Source organism: Macrotis lagotis, chromosome 7 (genome assembly GCF_037893015.1).
Source record: "Macrotis lagotis isolate mMagLag1 chromosome 7, bilby.v1.9.chrom.fasta, whole genome shotgun sequence".
NCBI lineage: Eukaryota > Metazoa > Chordata > Mammalia > Peramelemorphia > Peramelidae > Macrotis > Macrotis lagotis.
Window position 1 is genome coordinate 20,647,196 of NC_133664.1, and position 22,982 is coordinate 20,670,177.

Sequence of the window (22,982 nt, forward strand, 5' to 3'; positions counted from 1 at the left end):
GCCTCTGGAAGGCTGCAATCACAATTCTCAAGAAAACAATACTCAAAAAACATTTTGCCCAAGTAACAAACTTCCTAAAAATCCAAATGGAACAGAAACCAATGACTTCATGAGGTGACAAGAAATATTAAAATAACGTCAAAAGACTTAAGAAATTTGAAGAAAATTTAGCAAAATTTAACAAAAACAAGTGACTTGGAACAGATTCAGGATAATTTAAGAATAATTAGACTATGTGAATGTCATGGCCAAAAAATGAGCCTAGAAAACATATCTCAAGACTTAATTTTAAAAGAAAACTATCGGGGCAGCTAGGTGGCGCAGTGGATAGAGCACCGGCCCTGGAGTCAGGAGGAACTGAGTTTAAATCCAACCTCAGACACTTAATAATTACCTAGCCATGTGGCCTTGGACAAGTCACTTAACCCCATTGACTTGCAAAAACCTAAAAAAAAAAAAGAATAAAAAAAAAGAAAAGAAAAGAAAATGATCTAGACTCTCTTAGAAGCAGAAGTCAATGTAGAGTTGGGAACAATCAGTCATCTCCTAAAAGAAACCCCCAAATGAAAACCCTCAGTAATCCTCCAACAAAATCCAGAATCTGCCAAAGAAAACTTCTGCAAGCAACCAAAGAAAAAATATTCACGTTCCAAGGAGCCTCAGTGATCATCATTTAGCAGCCACCACTCCAAAGAAGCAGAGAGCTCGGAATATGTGATTTCAGAATTTTCACTTCACTCAGTCAACTCCAAACTCTAGGATTAAATATAAACTCCTATTTGACATTTAAATATTTTCACAACCTAGCCCAGAGAAAGAGAAAAAAAGAAATAAAGAAAGAGAGATAAAGAGAGAAGAAGGAAGGAAGGAAGAGAAGAAGAGAGGAAGGGGTGGGGGGGAGGGAGGAAGGAAGGGAGGGAATGAGGGAGGGAGGAGGGGAGGTAGGAAAGGAGGGAGGGGAGGGAGGGAGGGAGGGAGGGAGGAGGGAAGGAGGGAGGAAGCAAGGTTCTTTCCAGTCTCCTTCCAGACTATCCAGACTCCGAGCCACTCCAGCCCCATGTGCACCGGCTGTCTCTATTCCTGGCCTGTTATTCAACTCTCCAAATCCCTAGCTTCTTCCCAGATTTGATGTAAGTTCCACTTCCTAAAGGTTCTTCCTGGTTCCCTGATGTTGGGGGAGGTGCGTGTGTGAGTGTGTTTGTAAATGTATGTATGTATGTGTGTGTGTGTGTTGGTTCATCTCTTTCTATTCCCCTATTTATCTCGGCTTTCAGGGAGGCAGGGAGGTCCCCGTTGGCCAAACTCATCCTGTCTCCTCCAGCGCCCAATATTGTCTTCCTTGGCAGACAAATGGAAACAAAATGAGAGGCTATTCCTGTCCTCTGTCCACTGCCCGCTGTGTCCACCCTCACCAAGCCTTCTGGAAGGGAGGGGTCTTTCTGCTTCCTCCAAGGGATCAGAGGAGGTGAGAGGTGGGCCCTAGAGGCCCAAGTGGGAGCTGTTTCCTGCAGCACGTCTGGCCTCCTGGCTCTCCTCACGGGAGTTTTCCCACCTGAAAGCCCATCCACCGCGCAAGAGGCCTTCCAGGAAGTGACCCTCACACGTACCCAAAGGCTGATACTTCAACTTGAATCGATGGTACCAAATAATCTCAAGCTTCTTCAGAGCTTCCTTATCATGAAGTGGGAAGACTTGAGTCACGAGGCCGGAAGTGAGTAATCTCCGCACTGAGAAAGAAAGGAGAAACCCATGGAAGTTGATGAGAATTGGGCTTTTAGAGCAGAACCCCCAGGAGGGGTTCTGGCCGGAGTCCTTTACAGAGCCCACTTGGCAGAACTCTGCTGAGTCCTAGGTTTATGCCTGGACATCAAACAGAGAGAACTCCAGTGACATGTAGCCCCAAGGGCTCCCCTGAGGACCTCAGGTATTTGCCCACTGATGTTTAATCATCCAACAATTAGAGTACGCTTCCCCTCCAGGTTGCTCCTGTCTCTCACTGTCTCCAGGGCCAACGGAGACTGGATTTGGGGGGCCAGGACTGGTGGGTGGTGACAAAGCAGAGAAGGAAGGATGGGGAAACCCCAAGAATCTCTGCCCCAGCCATAGCCACGACTGTCAGTCCAGGCCTCGGCCTCAGGATCCCCGAAGGCTCCCACCTGGATCTCAGCATCTCCTCTTCTCCCTGTGCTAGAGGCAAGAACAATATGGAGCCCCTGCCCTTGCCCCTTCTTTTCACCCAGGACCCTGATCTGGAATATAAGGATACAAAAAGAAATTGACCTAGGCATCCACCACCCCAGGGACATCACTGACAGTGACAGGCTGGTGGGTTGTCACAGGTATGAGTCCTCGAGTCTGTCTCATACCTAAATCTTGGACAGGCAGCTGGAATGGGCTCCACAACTGACCCCGGAAGAGGAGGGCAGGCTGGATGAGGCCTGGAATGCCCTTGCTCCTGTCTAGAGGAGGTATGGCAAGTGACAAGAGGAGGATGTCCAGGGCCAAGGGAGTGCCCCGTGGTGGAGGGCTCCAATCTGCTGAAGCCAACCTGGAGGAGATACAGGGTTGTGATCCTGACACCAGACACAGTTACAAGCAAAGGAACAATGCTTTAAGGGAAATGGCCAGAAATAATGGCTGATGGCCTGCTCACTACTTATAAATAAAGATACTTGATTAAGGCAAGTGGTTTTTTTTTTTCCATTTCTGATGCTGTTCTATAGGCTCTTAATCTTTCCTCATGTGGGTATGTGGACTAGAGCTTCATCTAAAGCAAACTCCTTGAGGGAAGGCACACCCTTTATGGCAAAGGCCCTGTCACCATAAAGCCACCTACAAGCACATGGCATTTGTGATCTCTGATGATGCGCAACCTTTGGGCAGCAAGTCCACGTGGCTAACTGACGAGTTAGCCGTCATGTCCATTCCGAAATCCAGAGGATGCACCACCTAGCCCACTAAGAGAGCTTGGAAAATTCTGAATTAAAAAAGAACCACATCCAAGCAAATGGTTTGGTTTAAAATCAGAGTATTCCACAGAAAAACAGGAATCAAAAGATAATCATAAAAGTCTTATTTACATAGTTCAAAAAAACAGTGTTAAGGAAGAAGACTCTTGGGATGTACCAATAGGAAGCTTCCCTTTTGGATTTTTTGTTCTCAAAAACACTGAAAAATATGACTCTTAAATAACTATAAAGCTTCACACAACTTACGGATCGATTTTCCTGGATAGAGCTTGGCCTGGGGGTAGCCGGGGATCATTTTTTCATCTCGGGCTCTAAGATTTTCAAGTTCATGTTTGATAATAAATTGACACTCAGCCATTGTAAGGAAATCATCATTGTCATCTAGAATAGAAAAAAGATGGTTTGTAGCTCTTGTTGAAAAGCTGGAAAATTCAAAGAAAATTCAGGGATATTGTTCCAGTTACCTCAATCCCTCAAAATGATGACCTCAACAATAAACACAGTTAGGACACAAACTACGAAAACAAATCAGCAAGCACCGACCTCAAATCCAGCCTCAGACACATAATACTTACCTAGCTGTGTGACTTTAGACAAGTCACATAACCCTATTGCCTTGTAAAAGGCAGAAAACAAAAAGAAAAGAAATGAATCAGCAAGTAGAGTATCCAGACATTACAGGAGAGTGAGAAAAATTAAGTCCTTAACAGGGACAAAGCCCCATCTCAAGAGGACATGAACCTGGGTTCCAATCCCACCTCGAATGATTACTCCTTATGTGACTCAGACAATTTCATCAGCAAAAAGAGATGGACCCTGGGGCAGCTAGGTGGCGTAGTGGATAAAGCACCGGCCCTGGAGTCAGGAGTACCTGAGTTCAAATCTGGTCTCAGACACTTAATAATTGCCTAGCTGTGTGGCCTTGGGCAAGTCACTTAACCCCATTTGCCTTACAAAAACCTTAAAAAAAAAGAGAGAGAAAGATGTACCCTGTGGGAGATCCCATTCAGCTCTACATTTACAGTCCTGTGATAAGCCTGGATAGCTGTGCTTTCCATACAGCATTCCCCACGTGATCCATTGGGCTTCTGGACTCCCCAGTTACACCAGTCTATTTTCCTACTCCCCACATAACTCATTAGACTTCTGGGCTCCCCAGTTACATCAGTCTATTCTCCTACTCCCCACATGACCAAATTGGATTATGGGCTCCCCCATTACACCCATCTATTTATTTTCACCCAGAACAACCCCGGAGCAGAGCCAGATCTGGACACTCACCACTGAAGCCCTTGAAGTTCTGCCGGGTTTCATAATTGAACACCCTCATGGTGCTGTCGTTGCATTCCTTCACCAAGCCCACCGATTCTGCTCCGAGCAACAACCTGATGTTGGAGGCACCAATAAGATACAAATTCTGACTCTCCAAGGTTTCCTCTTCACACTTCTCTACCAAGGGTCTAATGAGCAACTGGGCACCTTTAAATAAAAGGGGAAAGAGAAGTGAAATGACAGTAAAAAGGAAGGCTGAAAAAAGCCAAATTTTTAAAAAATACAAAAAATATTTCAAAAATACAAATTTTTAAAAAATACCCACATCAAATTTTCCAAAAAGTCTCTAGATAAAAGACACCAAAGGAAAGTAAAATGAAGAGCAGTTAAAAATAAAACAGAGGCCCTGTAGTACTGGTACTCATTTTAGAGGGAGCCATGAACACCTGCTCCAAATCCCATCTCACACCTAGGCAAGTCATCAAACCAGCAAACCATAAGCAAGACACCAGGCTCAGCAGCAACAAACAGGCAAAGAACAAACCTTCCTGAGCCTCAGTCATCTATAATCGGGGATAACAGGTTCCCCCTCACCCAGATGTGGTGAGGAGATGGAGGGGAGGGGCACATCATGAGCAGCTGTTCCTGGCCTCCACATAGTGAATGGCTTCATCCTCTGCTTCAAGCCCCCTAAGGGTGAGTGAAAGCCTTGCCTACATCAAAGCTGTGGTGAGCCTCAAATGAGGGACCCCCACAACATGCTGATTCGATTCACAGAGCCACTGCATATTGTAACTCATTTATTCATCACAAGGATGAAGGAAGAGTCTGTTCCAAACATCATCAGCTCTATTTTTACAAATAAGGAAACTGAGATGAGGCTCATTCAGGTACCATGACTTGCCCCAAGTTCTCGAGTGGCAAATGGAGGGGCTGGGCCAGAAGCCCAACATCTCCAGTCAAAGCTCCATCCTCCTGGGCTGCCCCAAAATGACATAGATTCATATTTTCTCTAGTCTCTTCTAACAGAAGTGATTTCAAATGCATCGGTTTTTTATCAGGGGAAAAATAGTTTATGAAACTATATGAAAGCTATGAATCCTAGCAAACATTTTATGTAAGAAACTATTTTAACCTAAGGAAATAAGCAAACAAATGAGTCAGAGGGCCCTCACCTTGCCTGGGTGAGCATTTGTCCTAAGTTTGGATATTTATCCCAAGCACACAAATGCCACACAGATGACACCCTCAGCTCCACAAAGTGGGAGGAGACGTGGGCTTTCTCTGCTCTCATTTCCCCAGCCTCAAAAGAGATTACATCGGGACCACTGGGCTTTCATAATCAGGGCAAATAACATGAAAGTTCAATATTTACTAGGGAAATAATTTATTCCCCAGTATTTTAATAATACAAAATCAAATTTTGATAATACAAAATTGTTTTTTGATCCAGACATCCTGTGATTTCACAGGTAAAGCCAACTTCCAGCATGGACAATCCCTTTCCTGAGACAGATAGGCAAACGATGTGTGGCAGCTCCTCAGAAAGAAGCCTGGCACCCTCCAGGACAGTGCCTGGACCAGGGTCCCCTTCAAGCCACTTCTATCTACCTCTAAAGCAGCCCCCTCACCATCACAGGCTGCCTGTCACTGCCAACAGGATGACAAAGAGAAACTAGTCATCTCCGGGGCTTTCCCTTACATTTCATAATGATGCCTCCTCCTTCAATTTAGGCAAGAACTTTTATATAAATTCTGAAATCATAGTCATATTAGGAATCAAGCCTGGGGGGCAAGAGATGGTCTAACCCAATCAGTAGAGGATGAAAATTGTCTTTTTTTTTAAACCACTATTCTCACTGTCTAAGCAGTCTTCAACCAAATGAACTATCAGTTAAGTTCAAACTCAATCTGAAGAGTATTTTTATTCTTAAATTGTAATATAATTTAGCAATTTTAGAAAACAAAGATTTTGTTCTGATTTGTATGGTTAACTCAGTATTATTTATTACTGTTTTTAATAAACTTTGACTTGAATGTTCAGTTCTGTTGATGATTGCCTGAATAATTCGTTAGAAAAGGGTTCAGCTCAAAGTTTGGGTTTTGCATTTCTACACTATTTATAAAACATTTGTTTGTCTCATTCCATTCCCTGGAGAGCCCACCTCTAAATCATTGCCTATTGGTGAACAGACCTATGTCAGGGGCTTCCTGGAGCCAGATATTCTAACAGGGCTGGGGAATGAAGACAGACAGCTCATGGTCCGGCCCTCAGAGAGTGTAGAGTCTAACAGGGAAACCACATGTCAACCTCCAGGCACATCAAGATGCAGCCAGGATATAGGGCGGCAGTCTCTGAGGGAAGGGGCTGGTATTTAGGGGTCCTAGCAAAGACTTCTTGAGATGAGCCTTGAGGCAGAGGTGACAAGAAAGAACCCAAGGAGAAGAGAAGTTGGGAGATGGAGTAAGACTGGAAAGGTAGGGAAAAGAGGCAAGGTATGACCTCCTTGAAGGCGGGAAATTGCCAGACAAGAGTGCTCTATGGAGGACTTGTCAACTCTCCCACCATTCTGGAGGACAATTTGGAGCCATGCCAACTAAACAAAAGTCTGTCCATATGCCCCAATATCCTTCAAAAGGCAGTTCCAATTTGACTTCTCCCTAATATCCTCTTTCCTGAACAATTCCAGACTAAAAGGATTTTTCCTTCCTCTAAATTCTTCTATCAATAATTGGACAAATTAAACTTACAATTAAGAAAACGCTGCCTCGAGACACCTTTCCTAGTTGTCTCTACCTGATGTGATGATTTGTCATTGTTCTGAAAGTCAATAAGTATATTTATTCCAAAATAGCTCAATTCATCAACATGAAGAAAAAACACTGCCAACATTAAATTACAAAACTTTGGGGGGCTGCTGGGTGGCACAGTGGATAGAGTACCAGCCCTGGAGTCAGGAGGACCTGAGTTCAAATTTGACCTTGGACACGTAATAATTGCCCAACTGTGTGAGCTTGGGCAAGCCACTTAACCCCATTGCCTTGCAAAAACCTTAAGAAAAATTACAAAAATTTTGATACCATATTGGGCATCATCTTGGCATAATGGGACAGTCATGATGATGGGCAAAAAAGTGAATATATTAAAGATCAAACCTAATAAAGAAAAAGACTGTTCATCTGTTATAAGGACCCCCCCCAATTTTGATTTTCCCATATTTGTCTTCTTGCCTCCTCGACCGAGAGCTGCTCCTTCCACAATGATAGTTCTTGGTAGCCTTCATGAGATCAATAGCTATGATTTGCTTCAAGTCCATTTTAAGTACTGCACATATTATAAATAGAGTTTAAAATGGCCATTAACAGGAACTGGAAAAAAATTCAAAAGATTTCTGAAAGTATTTTTGGCAATTCAGATTGAACTTAAAAGTTAGTAAAACCTAAATTAACTCACCTCCATTTTTCTTCTCATCATTAATTTTTTTCTCCAACCATTTCCTGGTTTCTTCTTTGACATTTTGGGCAAGTTCTAAGATTACTAAAGGCTTGAAGCGAGTGTCCGAAGTATCAAGTGCAGATAAGGTCACTTTCATCTTTTGTCAATTTGCTAAAAAAAAAAAAAAAAAAAAGTTAAGTTTTTTTAAATGTTGAAATATGCAGAACACATGGCTATGGCAGCTCTTTGCAGCCTTGCAGTTTTCTCCAATGTTACCAATGGCGTCTCAGTTGCCCAATCTGCTACCTTTCTCTCACTCCCCTTCCTCTTGGCCTCTGACGCCGCTGACTCCCCCAGCTTGCTGAGTGTTCGCTCGGAGGTGTCCTTCTGGTCTGCTGGCTTTTTCCTATCAGGTGGGTCTCCCTTCTAGGCCTTCTTCTCTCCCTCCATGGGTTTAATTCACATCTCTAGTCAGATGTCTCTTTCAAATCCAAACCAGTGGCATGTTAAACTCAACATGACCATAACAGAACTCATTCTCTTTTCCTTCAAATCTTCCATCTCTCAAATTTCCCTGTTTCCGTCAAACACCACCATCCTTCCAGATCAGATCCTCAGCCCCTCCCTCTCCCTCGGCCACCACCTCTGCAGCCTCTCTCATCTGCCATCTTGCATCAGGTCCTCATCCCCGGACACTTGGTCTCTTGGCTCCAAGTCTCTCCCACTCCAGTCCATCCCCACACAGCTGCCAAGGAGACTTTTTGTGCAGATCTGACCAGAGCCCACCTCCCCCCACTCCAGCTTTGCAACCTCATCACACAATGCTCCCTCTGCCACCCGTTTGACTTATTTCTCAAAGGTGTTATCCCATTCCTTTCCTTTCTGCCTGTGTTTATTTTGCTTTTTGGGTAAGTGAAGATGTATAGATGACTAGGTTGTCTTTCTCAATAAGATAAAAGCATGTTCAGAGCATGTTAAAGTTGGCAAAGTGCTCTCATTTGCTCTTCGTCATAACCTGGGGCGAGGGGGAGTTCTACAAATGAGTAAACTGAGGAAGGCAGATTCGGTTTCTTTCCCAGTGTGTGAGGCTGGATTTGAAACTCAGATCTTCCTGCTCCAGATCCAGCCCCTTGTCCACCAGATCACTCAGCTGCCTCTAGAACAGAGGGTCCTGGAGAGACATCCCTGGGCTGAGCAGGAGGCAGCTGGCACTTCCTAAGCCAATGCTTTCTGACCCGTTCATCTTTAGGACCACTCGATGAGGAGGGGAGTACCAAGACGATCATCCCTGATCTACAGATGGGTAAACAGAGGCTAGTAGAGAGCCCCACAGTAAATACGAGAATGAAGCAGGGGTGAAATCCAAGTTTCTCCTGACTCCAACTTCACATAGTGGTCATCCCTTCTACCTCATGAAGGGGCCCACAGCACCCCCAAACAGGAAAGTGGTGCCTCATTCTGAACCTAGACTCTGACTATTCCCGAAGACTACAGGCAACATCGAGCTGCACCCCATAGTGAGAAAAGCTGTGGCTTCAAAGGGCAATGCCAACAGGAAGAGGAACACCCAACCAAAGAGAGGGCGCTCCTCAAAGGACAGCAACCTTCCAAAGGCCCCAGATGGGCTGCGCTGAAGAGGTCTGGAGCTCCAGCTCCCACAAATACAGCTTTGCACAGAAATACAAAGAAATGTTTAACAAATAAACTCTTTCCTCCCTTAAACCTTATAACAAGTATATAAAATAGTTCTCTGGAGACAAGCATACACAATGATTGGTAGGGAAGAAGAGAGAATTTGAGGAGGCATATGATATGAGAAGCAGGGGGAGAGGAGAGGGGAGAGGAAGGGAGGGGAGGGGATGAAGAGTTGGTCTTCCTAGCCAAAGTCAATCCATCTGCATGAATGAGCCCTTGATCCCATCCCCTCCATCTTCTCAACAGGCCAGCCCCCTGCCAGCCTCAGACTTCCTTACCAGATGTCTACAGACACATCCACATCTCCCTCACCTTTAAAAGGAAAAACAAAAAAAACTCTTGCTTGATCCCACCATCCTCACTAGAACTGTCCTATATCTCTTCCTTGAAAACCTGTCTCTACCTGTTGCCTCCCTTCCTTTCCTTCCTTCTCTTCTAAATGCTCTGCAACCTGGCCACCTACCGCATCCCTCCACTCAAACTGCTCCAGTGTCACCAGGGATCTCCTTATTGTCGAATCCAAATGGCCTTTTCTCAATCCTTGTCCTTCTTCACCTCCAGGTAGCTTCTCTTCCTGACATATTCTCCCTCACTAGTTCTCCTGACTCTGCTCTTTCTAGATTCTTCTCAGCCAGTTCCTTTTTCATGCCACGCCTACTAATGCGACATGTCCCTCAAGACTCAATCCCAGGCCCTTTTCTCTTCTCCATCTACATGGCTTGTCCTTTATTTTTTGAAGAGAACCAATGACATCACATCTTGTCTTGCACGGGAACTGGATTAAAATGAGATTCTTTCAGGTAGTCTATCTGTCTTTCTCCTGAGTCATCAAAGTCCAGTGCCAAGACAAGTCAAAATGAGGAATGGACAGCCCAGGATGCAGGTGGGGGACCTTGGCATCTTGGACATCTGACCAAGCGCTCAAGGCTCCAGAGTGCCTGCCACCTTCCTGGTTGTAGGAACCAATTGTTCTCATCCACCCATTCCACTGTGGGCTCTGGGTGGACGCCTCCTAACTCACCACTGGGCTGGATCCCTTCTGTTGCCCTCGGTCTGATCTAGCCATCTGCTTCCTGGAGCCAAAGGAGAGAGTGGGGGGGTGGGGTGGACATCAGAGAGGTGGCTGGGCAGCCCCCTACCAGGGAGGCTAGTCCTTCTTGGATGATCTCTACCCACCAGACCACCCCAGGCACACCACTCTCCATCGTCACCATGCTTGATGTTTAATGATCTCATCAGCTTTCACAGGTTCAATTATCCCTATTCAAATGACTTTCAAGCCTATTGATTCAATACCTAGAGCTCCAGGCTCACACCCCCAGCTCCCTTTCAGACATCTCCAAGAATTTTTCACACTCATCATGCTCAAAACAGAACTCGAGTACTTCTCTCCCCAAACTTCCTTATCCTGTCAAGGGCCCCGCGACTTACAGGGCACCGGGGTGCAAGCTTCAGTCTGGTCCTAGACTTTTTATTCCCTTGGTCCCTCTCCTGCCTGGTCCTGTGTCCTCTGGGCCAGATCGTCATCACCAGAGCCCTCCACTATTTCTGCAGTTTCCTCCTTGGTTTCCCTGTACCCTGACCCACTCTCCCTGCTATCCCCTCTATCAAGCCCAGGTCTGAGCTTCTCCTGTGACTTCCAAGATCAAATATCCATGCATTGGTTGAGCATGCAGAGGTCTCATAATCTAGCCCCTCCCTGCCTGGCCAGGCTTCTTGCTGGCCTTGCCCTCCTCCATGAGCTTCCAGTCCCTCTCCCATTTCTCTACCTGTGGACCAACAGTTTCTCAAGCCAGGAATGCTCCCCACCCCCACCCCCAATCTCGTACCTCCCTAGACTTTCTTCAAGATTCATCTCCCATCCCAGCCCCCCAGGAGGCCTCCCCGCTCCAGTGCCCCACACCAGATGGACTGGATCTCCAATCAATGTAGGGATTACACGCTGCCTTCCCATTAAGATGAAAGCTCCCTGAGGACAGCTCTGGCATTTGTTTTTTTTTTGCAACCCCAGAGATTAGCACAGCTTCCAGATCAGAATTAAGGGCTTAACAAATATGTTGACTGACTGACCTAAGGGTTACAAAATAGGGGTGTCCACATCATTATCTTCTCTCTGGGACCTAGGAATGTCCTGGGGGTCCTGCTGACTCCTCATGATCCCATCTGGGAGGGGTTGGCCATTTCCTTCTCTGGCTCATTTTACAGATGAGGAAACCAAGGCAGACAAAGGTGATGTACCTTGCCCAGAATCACACAGCTATGGGGTCTGAGGCCGGATTTGCACTCCCAAAGAGTATCCCTGGCTGCAGGTCTGGTGCTCTATCCACTGCTCCGCCAGCTGCCTAGATGTGTTCAGATCTTCCTAAGCACGAAGAGCTAACAAAAGCCGTCCTGGGGGACCGGGAGTGAACCTAAGACCCTCAGGTCAAAGGGGAAGCTCAGGCTTGTCTCCACTGTCTCGTGCCTCCTGCCCTGCACCAGCGAGGAGGCACTCCTACCCACACTGGCCCTGCCTCTAAGCAGCCCACTGCTCCTGGGCCAGTCACTTCAGTTTCCTCCCTTATAAAAGTAAAGGATGGATCAGATGCTTCCAAGACCCCTTCCAATTCCTCTCCACAACTGTCCAAAAGTCCCCGAGGTTATGTGTTCAACCCCGCATCTCCATAGCGGGTGTGGTGTCAGCACCCCCTCCCCCAGACCAGCAGTCACTCAAACCCCAGACTTTGGAACCAACTGCAGATAGAGTATGTGCCCCTGACCACTGGGGAAGGGGGGCCTGGGTCATCCGAATTTCCTTGTTTTGGAGGCTACAAATGAATCCATTCCAAAACATTCTCTATAATAATATATAAAGCACCAGGCTGGCACTGAAAAAGTTATTGAGATAAAGACATAAATAAGACTTAGAGCACCCTCATTAAGTTTCCACTCTAGTAGGAATGACAAAGTATATACAAACTGAAGAGGAAAAATAAACCGTGTCTGGGGTGATCTGGGAGGCGAGGCTGGGGCAGTGGGAGGGGGTGTTGAGAGCCTCTAAATCCACATTTTTGGGGGCCCATGTCAGGCTCCTCACTGGGTGTCTCCCTACCACTCCCATCTTGGGTTGGCACAAAGCCTCTGCTAAGCCCACTCACTCCTACTGCCCTCCCTCTGAACCTGGGCCTACTTTTTCCTGTTTCTTGTTTGGACCAAGTTGCTTGCCTATCTTCCCCATTAGACTGTTGAGTTCCCTGAGGACAGGGTCCCTCACACAGTTAAGTGCTGTCTTCAGGGTCCGCCCTGGGAGAAGGGGTCCAGACGACAATGGTTCCTGATAACTGAAACGGAGCATGGATGTGAGGCTTCCTGGAAGCCAAGGACAGAGCATTCTACTCCAGGATTCTTGGATGTGTTGGACAGAATGCAGCCAGTAGTGGTTTAAGTTAGGTCTCCCACCCCGAACGCCTCTTTTGTCATAAGCAGAGCTCACTTCTTCCAGGGCAGCGCTAGTCAGTGGTCAACCACTGGCTCTCTGGGGGATGTGCCAGGATCTACCTTTACATTTAATCTACAGTATTAATGGTATTAACATACCTCAAGCCATAACTTGTAGCGTTGGCCAAGTCAAGACTGAACACTGAAGCTGACTCCTTGGGCTTGGGGGCCTGTCTTTTTCACCACTCTTTGGGCTCCTTCATCCTGGGATGGACATCTCTTCCTCCTGGATCCACTGGGCAAGGCCTGGCCAGTATCCTCCCCTCCCAGGTCTTCCTCTGGTTCCCTGACATCTCTGGGCTCCCAGACCTTGGGACTTCCTTCACCTCCTCCAGACTTCAGGGCCTTCTCACCTCACTCAGCTTTCCCGTTTACTTAGTTTTATGAAAAGGATTTTTGAAAAGGGATCTTTTGGGGGGAAGCTAGGTGGTGCAGTGGATAGAACACTCGCCCTGAAGTGAGAAAGACCTGAGTTCAAATCCTAGCTGTGTGACCTTAGGCAAGTCACTTAGCCCCACTGCCTTAAATAAATAATTTTTTAAAAAGGGGCATCTCTTGGCCCAATCACCCTTTAGTGGAAAAGCTCAAATGTCCTACCCAAACTTTCCACCCCGTCAAAGGCATTACCTCCTTCCAGTCTCCTCACATCATCCTGGGACTTCTCACTCCCCATCCATCTGCAATCTAAGTATCTGCTGGATGGTGCCATCTGGACCCTCACACTCATCTTGCCTCCACCACTGGTTCTGGCCTCACAGACAGGCTGTCTTTTCCTTACCAGCAGGTCTGCCCGCTCTTCTGCTGTGCTTTTCCTACCTCTCCAGTCCCAATCTTGGGCTGGGGGATTCCCACAAAAGCTTCGTTTCTCATGCATAACCCTCCCCCTCTCATCTCTCATGCCTCACCTAAGTCCATTCCACATGCCTCAAAAGGACATTTCTTGGGCTCCTTGGGAAGGAATTTTGGTCCATCCCCACCCTCAACATGCCCGGCTTGTGGATGCTGCCTGCTGTCTCCCCTTCCTCCTGACCATGGCCTCAGAGGGCACCTCTCTTAAGCATCTTGCCCGATCCTCCCAACTGTTAATGCCCTTCCTCCCAAACTACCTTGTATTTAATGTTATTCTTCTTCACTTGAGTTCAGTTTTATAGAATTATGACCTCCCTGCTGTTGCCCCTATTTTAAAAAAAGCTCCTCAAAAGCAGGGATGAATTCATTCTTTGCTCACATTTCCCCAGCGGCAATGCAACTGCCTCACAGCCTTGATAGCCAATGCCAACTTCTCTATGCCCCTTCCCCCCCACCCCCAGGTCTGCTCTCAATCTGAGCACCCTGGGAATGAATGGGCAAATACCACAAATCAGAGCTTGACTAACTAGTCTACTGCTCCTCTGGACTTCAGGTAGTGATAGAGAAAACGATGAGGAACAAAACTGATAAAGTGCCCCCCACAAGCGCCCCCCACCCACCCATCCAGTTCCTAAACATTGACCATCCCAGGAGTCTGTCTGACAGGACCTCATATCCCTATGACAGGGAGAGCTGAAGATTCGAGGATGCCACTCAAAGGAAACCTTGCTCCGGATCACACAGGTTGTTTGGGCCTCAGAACAACTCTGGAAAGCTCAGTATTGGGGACCCCACTTTAGGAAGGGCACTGATAAATCAGAACACAGAATAAAGGGTCACCAGGGGGGGCAAAGGAGCTCCAGATCAGGTCCTAAGAGGATCAGGTGAAGGAACCAGGAATGCTTAGGCTGGAGATGAAAACATTTGGGAGAACCTGAAGCAGTCTTCAGGTATTTGTGGGAGGATAAGACTGTTTCCTTTCCCTTGGTCCAGAGGGCAGAACTATTTGCGATTTCTGGAAGTTACAGAGGCAAATTCTGTGGGGTTGGTTTGGGGGATATTTTGGGCATTTTAAAAAGCATCTTGTCACAAGTTTAATTTCACTGTTTTAATATTATGAAACAAAAGCATACATCCTTTTATAAATGTTGCATTTACTACTTGAAAGCAGAATACATTTCTATTTCTAGCAAACTCTGCATCAGCAGAGGCACAAACTTTGTTTCACTACAGCAGTTTTATATGCTATGTAAAGTTTCATCTTTTAATTCAGGACAGCTTCTGTACGTCCTTCCTTTTAAAGAAATGAGCATCAAAATTGGTTTCCCCTCTAGACGCTCTAGTGAACCATGAGGCAAAGAGATTTTCAGTGTATTACTTAATGACTAAATAGGAGCAATAGCCATTCGGTTTTCTTTTTAATTAACGAGAAACTGGAAAGAAGATGGGCAAAGGATGTGCAGCCTCAGTAAGCCTTGCTGTTCAAATATAGTCTACTTCTTAGATATAAAGGCAGATAAATCATTTCTCAAAAAAAACATTCAGGAGACTGACCGGTAAATTAACCAAATTTACATGAGAGGAAAAAAAATCAACTTGGGAACCATCAAACTTACAACAGACTGGTTTAACAGAGAACAAGATTTGTCAAACAGGAAGTGTACATTTTCCTGAAAGTCTCTCTAAATGTCAAAGGTAAACAATAATAAATACAGAGATTAAAGTTCCCTTGGGTTGCCAGGGGACCCTTTCTCCTATGCAGCTTTGCTGGAAGCAAATTTCAGCTTGAATGGTCAAAGATCTGGAATGTCAGAGCTGGAAGCGTGGCGATCATGGAGTCCCAATCCTACCTGTCCTCGGTTGATCAAGTACAATCAAATTTCATGAAGTTTAATGAGACTATATTTTATCTTTATAAATAATATGTGTGCTCAACGTTGCCTTCACCTTGAATGTCCTTTTTGTTTCAAGAGCAAAGTCAAAATATGTAGAGCTCCAAAGGCCAAGGCTGTTGGGAAGCTGAGCCCCAGGACGAGGGGAGGCAGACTAAGCCACCCCAGCTTTGGGGGGATCATCTCGGTTTCTTCTTTTTACATCCCAGTTGTACACTCGGGCCATGTTGACTTCTGTAGTGGTGAACTGATCACGCAGGAAGTCCAGGTCCTCCTCCAGAGACTCCAGGTTGCTGGTGGCCATGGAGTGGTTCTTCTCCAGCAACACCTGGGCTTCATCGATATCATATTCAAGCATCACGTTGGCGCCCAACCACAGGCAGACTTTATCTGTGGGAGGAATGGAAGCTTTGCAGTAAAGGTTATCGGCCAACAAGAATCGGGTCTCCAGGGCTTTGGGGGATTCTTTTTTCTTCTGCATATATTTTAAAATGTGTAATGTCTGTCGGATTTCAGGAATCTGACTTTTGAGCCTTCTTTTCTTCTGGGCAAGGTTAAGTTCCATAAACTTATACTTTTGATATTGCTCATCCAATTTCTTGAGAACGATATCCACAGATCCATTTCCAGGCTGTTTCATAAATGCATCGACATCTTCCACAAACACTGCTTCAGGGATGCCCAGGTGACTCCGGCGCCCATTTCCTGCTGCTGAATTGTCAGAAGTCACAAGTTCCCTTGGAGTCGCCATCTTAGAGGGAAGTCAATCCAGATTCAGTGTTGGTGTCAGGTAAAACATGCTAACAATTAGAGCTGTCTAAAGTAAATGGACAGACTGCTTTAGGGAACAGGGAATTCCTTCCTCACTATGATATTCTCTCCCCCCTCAGATTTCCCTGGAACACTTTTTTTGGAAGATATCCTTTGCTCTATCTCCATGGCAAAATGGCATAATAAGAACAACAGACTTGGAAGTCAGGAGAGACAAGGGATTTAAATCCTGCCTCAGGTGCAAACTAGTATGGTTCTGAGTGAGACACTTATTCACTCTGCCTCTGTTTCCTCTCTGGTAAAATGATGATAATAAAGCCTATGGCATCAGCCCTACAGGATTTTTATAGGATCAAAAGAAATTATGTGCAAAACACCTTGAAAATCCTGAGGTGAGATATAAATAGCCAGGATCTGTATGGAGTCATTCTCCCTCTTCTCCCCCTACCCCTAATAATAGGAAAGTGCCTTGGAGAGGTTTTGGTATTCTTACTTTGTCTCACCCAAACAGCTTTAAACATGGGATGCATTTTAGGTGATTGGGTTAAAGCTGGAAGGAACGGAAGTCAACCCTTAGCATACTAATTAATTACTCTCACAGGCCTTTATGCTCTACTACAAAAGTCACACTTCCTTTCATCTGACCTACCACCACTTCCTTCCAACTCAAAGGGATGGGTGTGGATTCTGTCCCGGACCTGTGAAGAGGTCTGGGTCCCTGTTAACCATGGGTTTCAAGATTGTACATGACTTCCTCTGTGCCCCATCTTGGACTTTTCAGTCTAGGGAAACTATCACTTTCAAGAACAGAAGGAGGGTGTCACACTTTTTTCCTATTTGCCCCAAGTTCCTAGCACCCACAAGAGACAGACATTTGATAGAGATCTTAGGAATTAACTGAAGGACTGAATGAAAAAAACTACCTTCTGGAAGGGTCTCTAACAGTTCCTTTGGACTCCTCACTCTGGACTTCCAATCCTAAAGTCACTGGGTCTTTCCTTCTGTCTCCTTGACCAGCTCCTCATCCATATCACTCCTACCCTGACACATTCCCCAGGGCTCTGTTGGGATCCTTTGGTCTCTTCTCTGTCTCTCTCAGTGACATCATCTGCTCCCATGGCTTTCATGACCATCTCTGCACAGATGACTCCCAGAGCCAATAGATATGTCTAGTCCTAGTCTCTCTCCAGAATTCCAATAGTATATCTGGACCAGCTACTGGGACATTTCAACCTGGGTGTCCCACTGTTTCTCAAACCAATAAATCTAAAACAGAACCCATTCTCTTTCCCCCCAGTCCTGCCCACTTCTAACCATCCTCTTTCACCAACTGTCACAATTCACCCCAGATTCAATGCCTTGACATTTCTAGTCCTTTTTGCCTTCACAATGTATCTTGCAGAGCTTTCCTTCTCTATTCAGTCCCATCATGTGAACTACAGCAATAACCTCCCAATAGATCTCCCTGCTTTGGGTCTCCCCCAAACCATCTTCTCTACTCAGCGGCCAAGGAAATATTCCTAGCGTCTGACCATGGGACTGCCCTGATCGAGGTGGCTCCCTATCACCTTCAAATCAGAACTCTTTGGTTTAGCACTTAAAGTTCTTCCTAATTTGGCTCCTTCCTATACCCCCCCCCCCCAGGCTCTGGCAAGACTGGCCTGGATGCTGCTTCTGGACCATGATGCTCCCTCTCCTGTCTCTAGGCCTGGAGACAGCTAGGTGGGGCCATAGTGACCCTGGGCAAGCCAAAGAGTCTTGTGTGCCTCAGTTTCCTCACTTGTAAAATCAACTGTTCCCCCAGTCCTTTTCAGGCCATCTCCTAGATTTGGGAATATTTTGCCCTTCACATCCATTCCTTGGCTTCCTTCAAGGCTCAGCTTGTGTCCTACCTTCTCTGGACTTTTCTGTGCCTTCCCAGGTATGAATGTCACCCCCTTTCTGACTGCTTTTATACCCTGTAGTCACCGTCTATGCACTTGGCTTGGTTACGTTTGCCTCCTCTATTGGAGGGCAGGACTCGCCTCTGCCTTTAGTTGCGGCCCCAGAGTACAGCATGGCCCTGGAACATAGTGAGCCCTTGATCAAAGCTTGAGGACTGATGACCTACTGAGACAGACTTTCTATCAATAACCATTATCACCTGAGGTGGCACACAGTCCTCGAGCTCAAGTTCCAACCCTGTCGCACTTGTGACTGACCGGGTGATCTTGGGGCAGTCATTTCCGTCCACCCGCCTGGCTCTGCCTCGGACCCCTCTCCTGCCTCTCACCAAGATGCAGAGGAGCGGCCGTGAGGCCAGAGGAGACACTTGTCATCAAGCACATGTGGCATGCCAGTGCCACCTCTCCCCCGGCCCAGGCCCCCTGTGTCTAACACGCAGGCAGGCCCGGGCCAGGGGAGGGAACCCCTGACTCTAGGGCCCCCAGCACCGGCTCTAGAGAAGGGTGCCGGGCCGAGGGAGCCGGCAGGGGCCCGCGGCCCGTCTCTACACTAAGCAGGGCCCGCGGGTGTGGGGTGGGAGGCCCCCGGGGACGGACGCTGTGCAGGCCTCAGCCCTTCCAGTGTGGAGGTGTCTGCCTTCCCTGCGGGGAGCCCCGGGGCGGCCACGGCTGTGTGGGGGCCACAGTCCGCCTGAGTTACAGGCTGCGGGCATACTGTGCCCACACTCACACACGTGTGCACTCACACACGTGCTCACACACTCACACACATGGGCTCACACACACGTGCTCACACACTCACAGATGGGCTCGCACACCAGTGTGCACTCACATGTGCTGACACACACGTGTGCACTCACACACGTGCTCTCACACCATGGGCTCACACATGTGTGCACTCACACACATGGGCTCACACACGTGTGCTCTCACACCATGGGCTCACACACTACACGCGTGCACTCACACACATGGGCTAATGCTCACACATGTGTGCACTCACACACATGGGCTCACACACGCGTGCTCTCACACCATGGGCTCACACACTACACGCGTGCACTCACACACATGGGCTCATACACTCACACGCACGCTCACACACATGGGCTCGTGCTCACACACGCGTGTGCACTCAACACGTGCTCACACACTCACACAGTGTGCACTCACACACATGGGATCAGACACGCGTGCTCTCACACCATGGGCTCACACACTACACAGTGCACTCACACACATGGGCTCACACACTCAAACATGTGCACTCACACGTGCTCACACACTCACAGTGTGCACTCACACATGGGCTCGCACACCAGTGTGCACTCACATGTGCTGACACACACGTGTGCAATCACACACGTGCTCTCACACCATGGGCTCACACACTACACGCATGCACTCACACACATGGGCTCGTGCTCACACACGCGTGCACTCACACACATGGGCTCATACACTCACACGCGCGCACTCACACACATGGGCTCGTGCTCACACACGCGTGCACTCACACACATGGGCTCACACACGCGTGCTCTCACACCATGGGCTCACACACTACATGCGTGCACTCACACACATGGGCTCATACACTCACACGCGCGCTCACACACATGGGCTCGTGCTCACACACGCGTGTGCACTCAACACGTGCTCACACGCTCACACAGTGTGCACTCACACACATGGGATCAGACACGCGTGCTCTTACACCATGGGCTCACACACTCAAACGTGTGCACTCGCACATGTGCACTCACACGTGCTCACACACACGTGCTCACACACTCACAGTGTGCACTCACACATGGGCTCGCACACCAGTGTGCACTCACATGTGCTGACACACACGTGTGCAATCACACACGTGCTCTCACACCAAGGGCTCGTGCTCACACACACGTGCACTCACACACATGGGCTCATACACTCACACGCGCGCTCACTCTCACGCGCGCGCTCACACACGGGCTCGTGCTCACACACGCGTGCACTCACACACATGGGCTCACACACGCGTGCTCTCACACCATGGGCTCACACACGCGTGCACTCACACAGATGGGCTCACACACGCGTGCTCTCACACCATGGGCTCACACACGTGTGCACTCACACACATGCACTCTCACACACATGCACTCACACACACGTGTGCACTCACACACATGGGCTCACACACTACACGCGCACACTCACACACATGGGCTCGTGCTCACACACGCGTGCACTCACACACATGGGCTCACACACGCGTGCACTCACACACATGGGCTCATACACTCACACGCGCGCTCACTCACGCGCGCGCTCACACACATGGGCTCGTGCTCACACACGCGTGCACTCACACACATGGGCTCACACACGCGTGCACTCACACACATGGGCTCATACACTCACGCGCGCGCTCACACGCACACGCACGCACACGCACACGCGCGGCCCCTCTGCCCCTGGGGGGGGCCGGGCCTGGCCCCTCGGTCCGCCTCTGCCGGGGTCCCCCCCCACCCCCGGGCCTAGTCTGGAACCTTCCTCCCCTCCCCCCCGCCCCGCTGGAAGGCCCGGCCCGGGGGGAGGGGGCCGCCCCGCCTCGCCCCCCCGCCCTGGCCCCCGGCCCCCCCAGCGCCCCCCCCCCCAAGCCCACCTACCCCCGGCTCTAGCAGCCTCCCGGCAGGGCGAGGGGCGGGGCCTGCGCCGGGCTGCACTGCGCAGGCGCGGAGCGGCCGCAGGGAGGGGCCGGGAGCGGCCGGCGGGGCGGGGCGGGGCCGCTCGGGGCTCGGGGCTCCCGCCGAGGGGGGCTCCGGGCCGGGGGGGCGCCGGGGCCCCGGCGCGGGCGCCCCGTGCCAGCCTCCCCCCGCCCCCCGGGGCTCGCTCGCTCACCTGCCGCCTCTCGGCTCCACGTGGACGGGGCCCGGCGGGGGAGACGGGCGCGGCGGCGGCCGGGGCCGGGAGGGACCGAGACGGAGCGGGCGGGGGGCGGGGCCGAGGGGCGGGGCGCGGGCCGGCTCCGCCCCGCGCGCCGCGTCATCGCCCGCGTGCCGCGTCATCGCCGCCTGCGTCAGCGCGTGCCCCCCCGCGGCGCTGCTGGGCGGCGCCGTCCCCGCCCCCCGTCGCTCTTCCGAGATCTCCGCGCCACGCCCCGCTCCCATGAGCCTCTGCTCCTCGCCGGGGGACCCCGCCGTGCGGGGCGCTCACGCGCACTTCCGGCCCCCGGGGACGCGGCCGGGAAGCCGAGCGACGAGCCCGGGGCTCGGGGAGGCCCCGCCTCCGGACGGGGGGCGGGGCCGCGCGGCCTGCGCACGTGACTGAGGGCGGCCCTGAGTCACCGGGAGGCTCGCGGGGGCCCCGCCCGGACCCCCAGGCTGCGGCCGCGTGGGGCCCCGGTCCGAGGGGCCCCCGGCCCCCCCGCTGGGCCCGCCGGCTGCCCGGGGCCACAAGGGGCCCCCCCGCGGCAGCAGCCCCGCCGCCTGCGGGCGTCAGCCCTCGGGCTGCGGCCTGGAGCCGGGGGACGCGGCCTGAGAGTAAACGCGGAACGTGGGGCGCGTTGGGCCCGGGCCCGAGTGACTGAAATGCCCAAGTGGCATGTGTTGAAGCGGCACGTGTCACTGGTGGCCCGGAGACGCCACTTACCGCTACGAAAAAATTGCAAAATGACATCTTTCTCATGTGCTATTAAAATCAATACAAACGCATAAAGGAAAAATCAGAAACCTTGCCATATAATATACAATGCGTGTTATTAGAAATGTGTTGTATAAATAAGGCTAATCCAAAAGAATATAAAAAGCTAGAAACAGGCTGATGTGAACCTCTTAATGAAACCTCTTACTTTTTCAACCTTCTGCCCGAAAGGATTTAGAAAAAGAGACACCATTCTACCTGACCCAAGGTTCTGAAAGAGCCAATGCTTTCTAAAACTAGAAGCTGTGACAATATCTACCTTCTGGCACAGTTCAGCACTAAAGTATGCAGACATCCATTAAAATGGATGACCATTCGACTCTTCAATCAGCCAGAAATCTGTATTTTACAATAAAAATACAGAACAACAGAACAACAATTTCATAACCATCTCCCTCAAAAATCTTCATCACTTCCAAGCTATACGAAGGGAAAAGCTTTCAAAATATAGAAACCTATCTGAAGAGATCAAGTCCTGCAAGAAAAGGCTAAGGGGATGAACTGAGGACACTTTCAGGAGAGGTAAAGATGAACTTAGATTCACATCTAAGATATTTATTCAACTACAAGCAGTTATTCTATCCACCTTCGCAATAGTCCACCAAATATTCATTACAGAAAAGTAATAACAGTATGGTGGTCTGTTCTAGGGTTCCATCTTATTTCTATTGAAAAGACACTAATAGCACATTTAAAAAATCATTTATGTAGAGAACCTCAAGCTCTATGGCTTCCCTAGAAACATTAAAAAGCCCTTTTATCAAAACCATAGAAAATGCCTCTGGTCCATTCTTCAGTTACACCCAATCACTACAGAACTCCTTTGTTAAAATCTGTCTTTCAAATTGTTCCTCCCAACTTATATTTATATCTTGTTAAGCACATTCCTCTCAGCTCCCATCATGACCCTGGACATTATTCTTCAAGCTTGACAGATAACTGGGGTGTGGATAGAGGGACATCACCAACTAAACCTAGAAGGGGCAAA

At 48.9% G+C, this 22,982-nt stretch overlaps 1 protein-coding gene and 1 pseudogene across 6 annotated transcripts in view; both read right to left on the reverse strand.

Moving 5' to 3' along the window:
• Window positions 1-21,280, reverse strand: part of ANO10 (anoctamin 10) — a 184,198-nt gene extending 162,918 nt beyond the window's left edge. The window contains exons 1-5 of one of the 6 annotated variants that reach the window (XM_074195597.1): window positions 12,542-12,953; window positions 7,696-7,848; window positions 4,251-4,448; window positions 3,216-3,350; window positions 1,608-1,727 (exon numbers count right to left, since the gene is read on the reverse strand). In XM_074195597.1, the coding sequence (XP_074051698.1) occupies window positions 1,608-1,727; window positions 3,216-3,350; window positions 4,251-4,448; window positions 7,696-7,834 (592 nt within the window). In that variant the 5' untranslated portion in view covers window positions 7,835-7,848; window positions 12,542-12,953. Of the gene's footprint in view, window positions 1-1,607; window positions 1,728-3,215; window positions 3,351-4,250; window positions 4,449-7,695; window positions 7,849-9,835; window positions 10,664-12,541; window positions 12,954-20,961; window positions 21,039-21,193 lie in introns of those variants that run through there. The other 5 variants (XM_074195593.1, XM_074195594.1, XM_074195596.1 and 2 more) reach the window with 5 other exon arrangements.
• Window positions 14,792-21,281, reverse strand: LOC141494436 (prefoldin subunit 3 pseudogene; annotated as a pseudogene).
• Between the last annotated feature and the right edge of the window lie 1,701 nt (window positions 21,282-22,982).